Here is a 13,174-nt window from a genome sequence, read left to right as displayed (position 1 = left end):
GCAGTCCTGCCCTTCCTCCTCCTCTGATGTAATTTCCTGTCTACTGTAATATAGCTCTGCTGCTCGTTGGTATTTGACTATTCTTAAGATGACTTGTTTGTAGTATAACATATTTGAGCTGTGGTGAAGTAAAGCTTGAATTGCTGTGGTAGATGTACACTACATGACCAAAAGTATGTGGACACCTGCTTGTCGAACATCTTATTCCAAAGTCGGGCACTGATGTTGGGCAATTAAGCCTGGCTCGCAGTCGGGATTCCAATTCATCCCCCAAACCTGTTCAATGGGGTTGAGGTCAGGGCTCTGTGCAGGCCAGTCAAGTTCTTCCACACCGATCTCGACAAAACCATTTATGTATGGACCTCACTTTGTGAATAGGGGGCATTGTCATGCTGAAACAGGAAAGGGCCTTCCTGTTGCCACAAAGTTGGAAGCACAGAATCATCTAGAATGTAATTGTATGATGCAGTGTTAAGATTTCCCTTAACTTCCAGAGGCAGATTGGATCTTCGGTAATGAGTGTTGCAACCTAGGACAGACAATTTTTACGCGCTACGTGCTTCAGCACTCAACGGTCCCGTTCTGTGAGCTTATGTGGCCTACCACTTTGTGGCTGAGCCGTTGTTTCTTCTAGACGTTTCCACTTCACAATAACAGCAGTTACTGTTGACCGGGGCAACTCTAGCAGGGCAGAAATTTGACGGACTGACTTGTTGGAAAGGCATCCTATGACGGTGCCACATTTGAAAGTCACTGAGCTCTTCAGTAAGGCCATTCTACTGCCAACGTTTGTCTATGGAGATTGAATGGCTGTGTTCTGGATCTGATACACCGGTCAGCAACAGGTGAGGCTGAAATAGCTGAATCCACTAATTTGAAGGGGTGTCCACATACTTTTGTGTGTATATACAGTGTACTAAGTAGATGTACAAATAAGTTCCACCGGTTGGTATGTTCTATCTAGTGGGACACTCCCGAAGGAGGCTTTGAGTTCCAGAAGAAACGAGAGTTGATTCTAGAGAGGGCCAGGCTGGAGGCCCAGCTTGCATGCCAACAATATGAGACACATATTTCCAACCAGGTAAACCTAGTAACGAGCCATGGATGGCCACTCCCCTCAGGCTTACCAGCCAATCCCTGCCTCTGACTTCCCTCATCTTGTGTGTGTGTGTGTGTGTGGTCACTTCATGCTCTTAACCACTGGTCCCAAGTCAGTTTTTGTGTGAAGTATTACATAGTTCAGACGAGGGCTATAGTAGGGGTAGCTGATCCTAGATATGTGGTTAAGGACATTAGAGGGCAAATCCTAACTCAAGATCTGTCTGTAACTTGAGTTTTCTCAAAAATCTGCCATTGACTTCAATGCAAGATTGCTTGAACGTTTGTTTACTTGGATCTCAAGTTAGGATTCAGTCTCGTGACCAGTAGTTGTGTTTGCTGGTGTGACCTCTATCCTGTTACCTAGTCACCTCATGACCTTTTAAATCTGTGTGTCGGTCTGCTGTTTTAAATGTCTAACTTTGATCTTACCTTTTTGTTTACGCTTCTAGAGGTAGATGAAGGGAATTATTTGAGGCAGGTGCTTGTGTGTAGTGTTGGTGTTTTTGTTGACTGTGTGAGATTTAGTTGTGTGTTGTATGTAGCATGGCGATATAGTTAGTAGTTTGTGAAGTTGACCAATAGTTTACAAACATGAGGATTTAACCCCGCCCCAGTCTGCTTCAATACCATGGTAACTGTTGCCCAGAAACTTTATATAACAATAAATGTTGCCCAGAAACTTCCGATCCTTCATAGCAAGACTGGGATTGGCTCACACACTTTCAAGACCTAAACAAATGCTTTTGAGCTTAAAAGTTGGTTTAATGTCATTAAAAAAGTGCTAGCTGGAGAGTTGACAACCCTGTAGTTGAAATAGACCAGCACCAAGGGAGGAGGTACAACAGCATAACAAGGAGAACAAGACTTCGTTGTATGTCAATTCTTTAAAAAAAATCTTCAACAATGCCATAGCGTTGTCACACACACAAAGAGAGAGAGAGAGACAGGGCCCACTATTGGGAACAGTGCACACAGCCAGCACTGTCACCACATAGCGACAGCCTGTCCAATACGAGCTACATGGTCGTAGCAACAGTTACCTCAGCACAATCAACTAATTTAGAGTTGAAGCAATATTGATATTACCAAACCACTAGATACTGTGCAACCCATGAGATGTATTAACCAATCCAAGCTAGAGGACAACTGGCCATGCTAGTCAATCTGGGTGAGGGTCAGAGGAAGGAACAGGGTGAGTTGTGCTCTAGTTAAGCCAGCTCAGAGGTCATCTTTAGTGTTTCATAGTATAGGACGCCAAGCTCCAATCAAAATCCTGCACACGTACATCATACACAGTGCACACACACAGAGGTCACAAATATACACACAATTCAACACCAGCTGTCTTGTCCCCAATTGCCCATATAGACCTGGACAATGTGTATGTATTATGCAAGTGTACTCTGGATAAGAGGGTCCCTAACCTTTTATGTTTGTACTCCCATGGACTCTCTATCAGGGAGAAGACAGAGTTCCAGGCAGAGGTCCCACGTTTACCACCCCTGCCTTTGGGCTGAAGCCCCGTTCTGGTGAGTGCAGGCTGGGAATGGCACAGTATGGAGGGTGGGTAGAGGCATGGGTGGGTGGGTGAAGGGATGGGTACATCTCTATACCTACCACAATCCATAATTACATGATACTACTGTCCCTAAATCCATCCTTTCACTCCAACATAAAGACATGGATGCCCTTGATCCGCTCTGCTTCTCCCCCAAATCCTCCCACACCTCGATCCTACTTTTATGGGGTTATAAGATTATCCCAAGGTAAGAAAGACCTGGGCAGTTCCTCCAATGGTCAAGAGTCCGTCGCCACCCCAACTACCCCAACTTGTTCCCCTCAGACTAGAACTTCTGAGACGCACGGTATCTCATAACACCCTCTGTGCTCAAGTCCCGTAAAGCAGCAGCAGCAGTTGGGCCGTGCTGTAGAGTCTACCAGCCCTGTCCTGGCTAACATGCAATGCTCCCACAATGTTTCTGTAATGCTGTGTGAACAATATGGAAAAAGTGATGTGTGTTTGCTTAGAAGGCGTGGATGTGAGTACTCTGCACCCAATCCCAAAGAGGGGCTATGGAGGAAGACGCATACAAGGTGTCGTCCATCTCTTAGCTAACTAACTGGAGGACTGGTTAGCTACCTCTCGTGGAACAGAGCAGGTCCACAGATTCTGAGTTGAGAAAAAAAATCCTCTACAAATCCTCTGTACCTGTTTGGTACTGCTCAGGGTCAGATGGCTTTGGGTGCAGGTTCACTGAAACGACTCTAGCATCTGATATTTGCTGCTTGTAGAAATAGAGCTAGCATTCATCCAGCTAGTTGCTACGTACAGTAGGCTACAGCTGTAGCGTGTCAAATTTAGCTGTAGGCTACCTGCTACCATTAACAGCATGTCATGAAATCTGTATTGTGAAATGGCACTAATATTGATTTATTTTCTTTTATGTATTTTTTCTTCTTCATGGCATCTTTCACATCTCCTTTGTTTCTTCCTTTCCTCCCCCTCTTACATCAATTCTCCCTCCAATCACACCCCTTTATCTAACCCAACCTGCCTTTGCATGCGATTATCAACTGCTGCTGCCTGTTTCGTTTCCTTGTCTTTTAAAATTCAAACTGTTTTTTTCCCGGAACTTTCTCTGGTGTCTCGGGGGGTGGGTGTGGTTTTGGAATGGATCTGTCTTGTTCTACTTGGCCTCTCCCCCTATACCTTGCCCACCTTGCCCTCCGCCCCTCTTCCTCTAGCCCCCGCCTCAATGCCCTGCTCGCCCCCGCTCTGTCTCCGCCCCCTCCTCACACAGGCCCTGTCCATCGATAGAGACACTCCCCCTAGACCAGGCGATGGAGGCATGCACAGCAGTGGTAGGTCACTCCTCCCAACTAATTGGCCAATCGGAGGCCTCGAAACCAAACATAACTAGATAAAGTCAGATGTTTGCAAACCATTTCCATTGTGTGACTCCCTGTTTCTCTCTCTCTCTCCTTCTTTCGCTCACTCACTCTCAACTCTTTCTCTCACTGTTTCCTTTTTCTATATTTCCACCTGTAACTCTTTCTACCTATTACACTCTGATCTCTCATCTTCTCTCTATCACTCGTTCCAAGCCATGGGTGAGTGTGATGAAAGTGTGCACTGTACTTTTGCAGTCACATCTGTGCCTTGGACCACATGTTTGGGGTGTTTTCGATTACTTCGTTCCCTGTGTGTGTGTGTGTGTGTGCGTGCGTGCGTGCGTGCGTGCGTGCGTGCGTGCGTGCCACTGCAGAACTCTGAGGCCCAGAGGATCAAAGGAGAGCCTCCACACTTCACACACTCCTCCTCTTCCTTCATCTTTCCATCCCTCCATCTATTCTCATGTTGGCAAGTGTGTTGTGGTGGTGGTTGCACATGGTAAAAGTTAAATCATGTGTCTGTACGCCACTGCATCAATGTGGTTGAAGACATTGGAAGGGGGTCTGCTATACAGAAGCTAGTTCCAAGACCACCCAACAACACACACACACACAGATACTCTCTAATGCACATACACATTTATACATACAGATGTATTTTATCTAGCTCTGGACATTACCACATTCTGTCTGACAGAGAGAAATAGTTAATTCCTCCTGCAGTCATTATCAGACCGTATGTTCACTCCCAGTACAACCACAGTCCAGATCTGGCAACACACACAGACGCCACCCTCCATTAAGTCCCCTTTGATACGGGCTCTGCCTAACAGTGCATTATAGCCGTTGGAAAACCAATTAAACACAGACACAGTATATTTCATGCCAGGACTGATATTGGTGGGAAAGCAGATTGGGTACTGAGATATCTGATGTCCTCCACTCACTCAGCTCAGTATGTACGTACGAACTGAGTATCTTGCTGTTCCTCTCCCCTGGCTTTCTTTCTATTGCTCATGGTATTTATAGTTTTATATTTTAACTGTTAGATAATGGTCTCACTGGGGATATCCCACTTCCATAAGGAGGGAAACAGAAAGTTGCCGACAGCCATTTCCCCCAGGGCGACTCATGTTACATGATTGTTGAAAGGGTGCGCTTTTATGATATCAGCATGGATTCAAAGTCAACATTCACTTTTTATCACTCTCCCGTTGCTAATGATAATAGTTCAATAGGTAGATTATAATAACAAAGACATTCAAAAAGAATGTCCTGAAGAAACAAAATAGGAGTGTTCCAAGGAGCAGTAATGTTGGACAATTGGTCATGGAATTCCCAAGAAGTGAGAACAGTGGTGATAGCTTTGTTTTTCAATGAAGATATAACCAATCACCAGTAAACGGGTCAGGCCTCAGGGAGGTGACATCACCAGTAACCAATAGATCACGAGTGGCTGACCTCATTAACAGCCAAAGAGCTCTCAGAACCCAGTCTAAGGGCACCATTCCAACTCCAAGTGTGTCTAGGGCAGGTCTCTCCAATCATGTTCCTGGAGAGCTACCGTCCTGTAGGTTTTCACACAAACCCGAATCTGGCACACCTAATTCTAATAATTAGATGGTTGATAAGATTAATCAGGTTAGTTACAACTGGAGTTGGAACAAAAACCTACAGGAGGGTAACTCTCCAGGAACAGGGTTGGAGTGAAAACCTACAGGAGGGTAGCTATCCAGGAACAGGGTTGGAGTGATAACCTACAGGAGGGTAGCTCTCCAGGAACAGGGTTGGAGTAGAAACCTACAGGAGGGTAGCTCTCCAGGAACAGGGTTGGAGTGAAAACTTACAGGAGGGTAGCTCTCCAGGAACAGGGTTGGAGAGCCCTGGTCTAGCATCACACCAGCACCAGTCGTTGGTAGCACAGTTACACAACCTGTTTGTGTGTAGATGCTTGAGGGCTGAACGAGGAAGCAGAATGACTGTACTGATACTGAATGTATGTATGGTGCAGTCGCTTTTATTGACCTTTGAACTCATAAACAACAACAGCTGTTGACAGTTGTATTCTCTGTGTGTCGGTGATGTCACACAGTAGCAGCCCTGACTAGAGAGGAACCAGGATTTTAGACTTCCTCTCTGATACAGGATTTCCTTCTGGGCTAGAACGCCACTGGGCGGCCATTAGACAGGGTTAAATTGGGTTTGTTGTTCAAAGCATGACACACAATATTAATCTTTCTCTCTCTCTCTTTCTCTGACCCCCTCACAAATCAGTGTGTGCCCTCAGAGGCCCAATCTGTGTCTATTACTCTGGAAAAAATGAATGCTCTGCTATTATACACACACATACACTAAATATACAAAACTATGTGGACACCCCTTCAAATTAGTGGACTCGGCTATTTCAGGGACACCAGTTGCTGAAAGGTGTATAAAATCGAGTGCACAGCCATGCAATCTCCATAGACGAACAATGGCAGTAGAATGGCCTTACTGAAAAGCTCAGTGACTTTCAACGTGTGTACACACACACACTACCGGTCATGAGTTTTAAAACACCTACTCATTCAAGGGTTTATCTTTTATTTTTACTATTGTTCTACATTGTAGCATAATAGTGAAGCCATCAAAACTATGAAATAGCACATATGGAATCATGTAGTGACATCAAAATATATTTTATATTTGAGATTCTTCAAATAGCCACCCTTTGCCTTGATGACAGCATTGCACACTCTTGGCATGCTCTCAACCAGCTTCACCTGGAATGCTTTTTCGCGCAAATGCTGAGCACTTAGCTGCTTAGCTGCTTTTCCTTCACTCTGCGTTCCAACTCATCCCAAACCATCTCAAATGGGTTGAGGTCGGGTGATTGTGGAGGCTATGTCATCTGATGCAGCGCTCCATCACTCTCTGGGTCAAATAGCCTGTACACAGCCTGGAGGTGTGTTTTGGATCATTGTCCTGTTGAAAAACAAATGATAGTTCCACTAAGCACAAACCAAATGGGATGGTGTATCGCTGTAGAATGCTGTGGTAGCCATGCTGGTTAAATGTGCCTTGAATTTTAAATCACAGCAGTGTCACCAGCAAAGCACCCCCACACCATCACACCTCCTCCTCCATGCTTCACAGTGGGAACCACACATGCGGAGATCATCCGTTCACCTACTCTGCGTCTCAAAAAGACACGGTGGTTGGGAACCAAAAATCTCTCATTTGGACTCATCAAACCAAAGGACAGGTTTCCACCAGTCTAATGTCCGTTGCTCGAGTTTCTTGGCCCAAGCAAGTCTCTTCTTCTTATCGGTGTCCTTTAGTAGTGATTTCTTTGTAGCAATTCGACTATGAAGGCCAGATTCACACAGTCTCCTCTGAACAGTTGATGTTGAGATGTCTGTTACTTGAACTCTGTGTGAAACATTTATTTGGGCTGCAAATTCTGAGGCTGGTAACTCTAATGAACTTATCCTCTGCAGCAGCCGTAACTCGGGGTCTTCCATTCCTTACTTGAAATGTTCCGTATGGACTGACCTTCATGTCTTAAAGTAATGATGGACTGTCGTTTCTCTTTGCTTATTTGAGCTGTTTTTGCCATAATATGGACTTGGTCTTTCACCAAATAGGGCTATCTTCTGTATACCACCCCTACCTTGTCACAACACAACTGATTGGCTCAAACGCATTAAGAAGGAAAAAAATTACACAAATTAACTTTTAACAAGGCATACCTGTTAATTGATATGCATTCCAGGTGACTACCTCACGGAGCTGGTTGAGAGAATGTCAGTGTGTGCAAAGCTGTCATCAAGGCAACGGGTGGCTACTGTGAAGAATCTCAAACATAAAATATATTTTGATTTGTTTAACACTTTTTTTGGTTACTAAATGATTCCATATGTGTTATTTCATAGTTTTGATGTCTTCACTATTATTCTACAATGTAGAAAATAGTAAAAAAAAGAAAATAAAGATAAACCTAGAATGAGTATGTGTTTCCATACTTTTTCTGGTACTGTGTGTATATGTAGATAATTTGTTCATATTTTTTTTTTACTCCAAACATAAACATAGAAACAACAACTTAAAGACACACCCATACAACTACATCTCCTCTGCCCAGACCCCCATGCTCACACCCCCATCCCTAGTGCCTGCATTATTGTTTGCCACCTGGACATAAATTGCACCAATAATTTTTCGGTCACCCATATGCCATTTTTATATTTCAATAATAAATAATTAGATTTTTCCATTGTATTAATGATAGCGAATTGGATTGATTTCAAAAGAATCGTCCAGCCCATTTGGTATCTCACTACACCCCCATATGCTATGCCTTGAAATATGCAGACAGACAGATTCAAAGTAAGTTCACATTGTAATACTTCTGACAGCCAACTTTAATAGCATTCCCAGAAATCATGGATTATTGAGTCATTATTAGTTTTGCACTTAAGACATGACTCTGCCATTGTGCTGTAGAATTAGAGCGTTTTGTCTCTTGTATAATGCATTCTATACATTATACACTGGATTGTCTCTTGTATATAATACATTCTATACATTATACACTGGATTGTCTCTTGTATATAATACATTCTATACATTATACACTGGATTGTCTCTTGTATATAATACATTCTATACATTATACAATGAATTGTCTCTTGTATATAATACATTCTATACATTATACACTGGATTGTCTCTTGTATATAATACATTCTATACATTATACACTGGATTGTCTCTTGTATATAATACATTCTATACATTATACACTGGATTGTCTCTTGTATATAATACATTCTATACATTATACACTGGATTGTCTCTTGTATATAATACATTCTATACATTATACACTGGATTGTCTCTTGTATATAATACATTCTATACATTATACACTGGATTGTCTCTTGTATATAATACATTCTATACATTATACACTGGATTGTCTCTTGTATATAATACATTCTATACATTATACACTGGATTGTCTCTTGTATATAATACATTCTATACATTATACACTGGATTGTCTCTTGTATATAATGCATTCTATACATTATACACTGGATTGTCTCTTGTATATAATGCATTCTATACATTATACACTGGATTGTCTCTTGTATATAATACATTCTATACATTATACACTGGATTGTCTCTTGTATATAATACATTCTATACATTATACACTGGATTGTCTCTTGTATATAATACATTCTATACATTATACACTGGATTGTCTCTTGTATATAATACATTCTATACATTATACACTGGATTGTCTCTTGTATATAATACATTCTATACATTATACACTGGATTGTCTCTTGTATATAATACATTCTATACATTATACACTGGATTGTCTCTTGTATATAATACATTCTATACATTATACACTGGATTGTCTCTTGTATATAATACATTCTATACATTATACACTGGATTGTCTCTTGTATATAATGCATTCTATACATTATACACTGGATTGTCTCTTGTATATAATGCATTCTATACATTATACACTGGATTGTCTCTTGTATATAATACATTCTATACATTATACACTGGATTGTCTCTTGTATATAATACATTCTATACATTATACACTGGATTGTCTCTTGTATATAATACATTCTATACATTATACACTGGATTGTCTCTTGTATATAATACATTCTATACATTATACACTGGATTGTCTCTTGTATATAATACATTCTATACATTATACACTGGATTGTCTCTTGTATATAATACATTCTATACATTATACACTGGATTGTCTCTTGTATATAATACATTCTATACATTATACACTGGATTGTCTCTTGTATATAATACATTCTATACATTATACACTGGATTGTCTCTTGTATATAATACATTCTATACATTATACACTGGATTGTCTCTTGTATATAATACATTCTATACATTATACACTGGATTGTCTCTTGTATATAATACATTCTATACATTATACACTGGATTGTCTCTTGTATATAATACATTCTATACATTATACACTGGAGTGAACATACATTTTAGTTAACTGTAATTTCATTAGTTATGCTCCAACTTTCCCTCCATCTTGTCTCAACATCAGGTCTTTTTAAGTCCTATTTTCTTTATGAGATTGTCAGTTGGATATGGGCTCTGCAAGGTTTTGTATATCTTCCCTATCATAGGAACATCCTTTTAGGACTCAAATATGATTTCCTCAAGGTTGCTCTGATGTCCAAAATATGTCAAATCCAAATGTTGTGTGAAAAGTAACATGTCTCTTTCCATTGTTGTATTGTTAAATGTTACTCTTACCTCTTGCTAACCACATTTACAACCTCTAATGATCAACATCCTGTTCTCTTTATGGCGAAAGTGGAGGGTGACCATCGCCCCTCGCTGTTCCCCTCTACCCACTCTGATAGTTATCAGCCAGTCATGCTTCTGGATGAGGCCTGTATGTGTTTATCTCTAACTTCCTTGGATAGCCCCTCAAGGAGCCATTTCCCTGCGAGAGATGATGAGATGGGCCCGTGTTATTAAGGCCTAGTGTGAATACTTCAGAAATGCATTCTCCTTCCCTTTTCCCCAAGCATGGGTTGAACTATCCAGTGACTCTTGGGCTCCCTCATGTGGTCTGACTGTGTATCACAAAGCAGAGCTACTGAACATGTGGTGTGTCACTAAGCTGTATATGGTGGCTGTTGCAGGGGAGATTTATGACTAGAATATAGGCCACTGACTGGTTTAGTAAATGATTCAGTCCTACGTTTAAGAATGTGATCATAGGCCATGCCTGTTTTTCACACACACTCTGATTACATTTCCTCCTCCCACACAGTTTAAAAAACACACACACACATTTCTCTGTAGCTTTGACTTCCATATTTTGTGCTTACCCAGTTTAAAATACTGATTTGAGATTTGAATAGAATACCAATGAGAGAAGACTTCTGCTTTTAATGTACAGTAAGATAAGAATCTTCAGTTCCATCAGTTCCTTGAGGGCTTGCTATACCATCTGTTGGTATGCAGGATTGACTAAGTGGAACGCCTTTAGGAAACTCAATCTTCCACATTCACTCCTCAGTGCAGATGACTGTTTCCATGGCAATGAATGCAGCCCAGAGCCCAGCACTATAGAGTGCATCTGCATTAGTGGATATGAATAAGGGGTTATGCAAGTGTACGGTAACAGTAGCTACTCATCCACTTGTAAGTGAAAGTGTGTTTTCTGTGTCAGTGAATATTGCAGTATGCATTTACAGTGCCTTGCGAAAGTATTCGGCCCCCTTGAACTTTGCGACCTTTTGCCACATTTCAGGCTTCAAACATAAAGATATAAAACTGTATTTTTTTGTGAGGAATCAACAACAAGTGGGACACAATCATGAAGTGGAACGACATTTATTGGATATTTCAAACTTTTTTAACAAATCAAAAACTGAAAAATTGGGCGTGCAAAATTATTCAGCCCCCTCAAGTTAATACTTTGTAGCGCCACCTTTTGCTGCGATTACAGCTGTAAGTCGCTTGGGGTATGTCTCTATCAGTTTTGCACATCGAGAGACTTAATTTTTTTCCCATTCCTCCTTGCAAAACAGCTCGAGCTCAGTGAGGTTGGATGGAGAGCATTTGTGAACAGCAGTTTTCAGTTCTTTCCAGACCTGAATCCAATCGAGAATCTGTGGACTTTGACTTGGCCATTCTAACACCTGGATATGTTTATTTTTGAACCATTCCATTGTAGATTTTGCTTTATGTTTTGGATCATTGTCTTGTTGGAAGACAAATCTCCGTCCCAGTCTCAGGTCTTTTGCAGACTCCATCAGGTTTTCTTCCAGAATGGTCCTGTATTTGGCTCCATCCATCTTCCCATCAATTTTAACCATCTTCCCTGTCCCTGCTGAAGAAAAGCAGGCCCAAACCATGATGCTGCCACCACCATGTTTGACAGTGGGGATGGTGTGTTCAGCTGTGTTGCTTTTACGCCAAACATAACGTTTTGCATTGTTGCCAAAAAGTTCAATTTTGGTTTCATCTGACCAGAGCACCTTCTTCCACATGTTTGGTGTGTCTCCCAGGTGGCTTGTGGCAAACTTTAAACGACACTTTTTATGGATATCTTTAAGAAATGGCTTTCTTCTTGCCACTCTTCCATAAAGGCCAGATTTGTGCAATATACGACTGATTGTTGTCCTATGGACAGAGTCTCCCACCTCAGCTGTAGATCTCTGCAGTTCATCCAGAGTGATCATGGGCCTCTTGGCTGCATCTCTGATCAGTCTTCTCCTTGTATGAGCTGAAAGTTTAGAGGGACGGCCAGGTCTTGGTAGATTTGCAGTGGTCTGATACTCCTTACATTTCAATATTATCGCTTGCACAGTGCTCCTTGGGATGTTTAAAGCTTGGGAAATCTTTTTGTATCCAAATCCGGCTTTAAACTTCTTCACAACAGTATCTCGGACCTGCCTGGTGTGTTCCTTGTTCTTCATGATGCTCTCTGCGCTTTTAACGGACCTCTGAGACTATCACAGTGCAGGTGCATTTATACGGAGACTTGATTACACACAGGTGGATTGTATTTATCATCATTAGTCATTTAGGTCAACATTGGATCATTCAGAGATCCTCACTGAACTTCTGGAGAGAGTTTGCTGCACTGAAAGTAAAGGGGCTGAATAATTTTGCACGCCCAATTTTTCAGTTTTTGATTTGTTAAAAAAGTTTGAAATATCCAATAAATGTCGTTCCACTTCATGATTGTGTCCCACTTGTTGTTGATTCTTCACAAAAAAATACAGTTTTATATCTTTATGTTTGAAGCCTGAAATGTGGCAAAAGGTCGCAAAGTTCAAGGGGGCCGAATACTTTCGCAAGGCACTGTATGTATGCTACAGTATGTGTGGTTGTATGGGTGTGAAGTGTGGGTGTGAATTACTATATGTACAGTACAATATGTGTAGGTGTTAGTTACTGACTTCCTGTCTAATGGGTGGCGGCTGTTCTCTCCTCCTGCATGTTGGGGGCAGTATTCCTGAGGACCCATAAGAGCCTGGAGTCTGTTGACCCTCAGTTCACCATGAGGAGGAAGATGGAACAGCTGAGAGAAGAGCTGGAGCTGATGGAACAACTCAGAGACGTGAGCTTCTCTCTCTTT

At 41.5% G+C, this 13,174-nt stretch overlaps 1 protein-coding gene across 13 annotated transcripts in view; it reads left to right on the top strand.

The window, feature by feature from the left end:
• LOC139402040 (leucine-rich repeat and calponin homology domain-containing protein 1-like) overlaps positions 1-13,174 on the top strand; it is a 119,721-nt gene that overhangs the window by 98,524 nt on the left and 8,023 nt on the right. For 4 of the 13 annotated variants that reach the window (XM_071146122.1, XM_071146097.1, XM_071146132.1 and 1 more), the window contains exons 14-17: positions 965-1,081; positions 2,561-2,630; positions 3,847-3,963; positions 13,047-13,156. In XM_071146122.1, the coding sequence (XP_071002223.1) occupies positions 965-1,081; positions 2,561-2,630; positions 3,847-3,963; positions 13,047-13,156 (414 nt within the window). The remainder of the gene's footprint in view (positions 1-964; positions 1,082-2,560; positions 2,631-3,846; positions 3,964-13,046; positions 13,157-13,174) is intronic. The other 9 variants (XM_071146184.1, XM_071146143.1, XM_071146185.1 and 6 more) reach the window with 3 other exon arrangements.

Source organism: Oncorhynchus clarkii, chromosome 3, assembly GCF_045791955.1.
Source record: "Oncorhynchus clarkii lewisi isolate Uvic-CL-2024 chromosome 3, UVic_Ocla_1.0, whole genome shotgun sequence".
NCBI lineage: Eukaryota > Metazoa > Chordata > Actinopteri > Salmoniformes > Salmonidae > Oncorhynchus > Oncorhynchus clarkii.
This window is presented reverse-complemented; position numbering and strand designations above follow the sequence as displayed.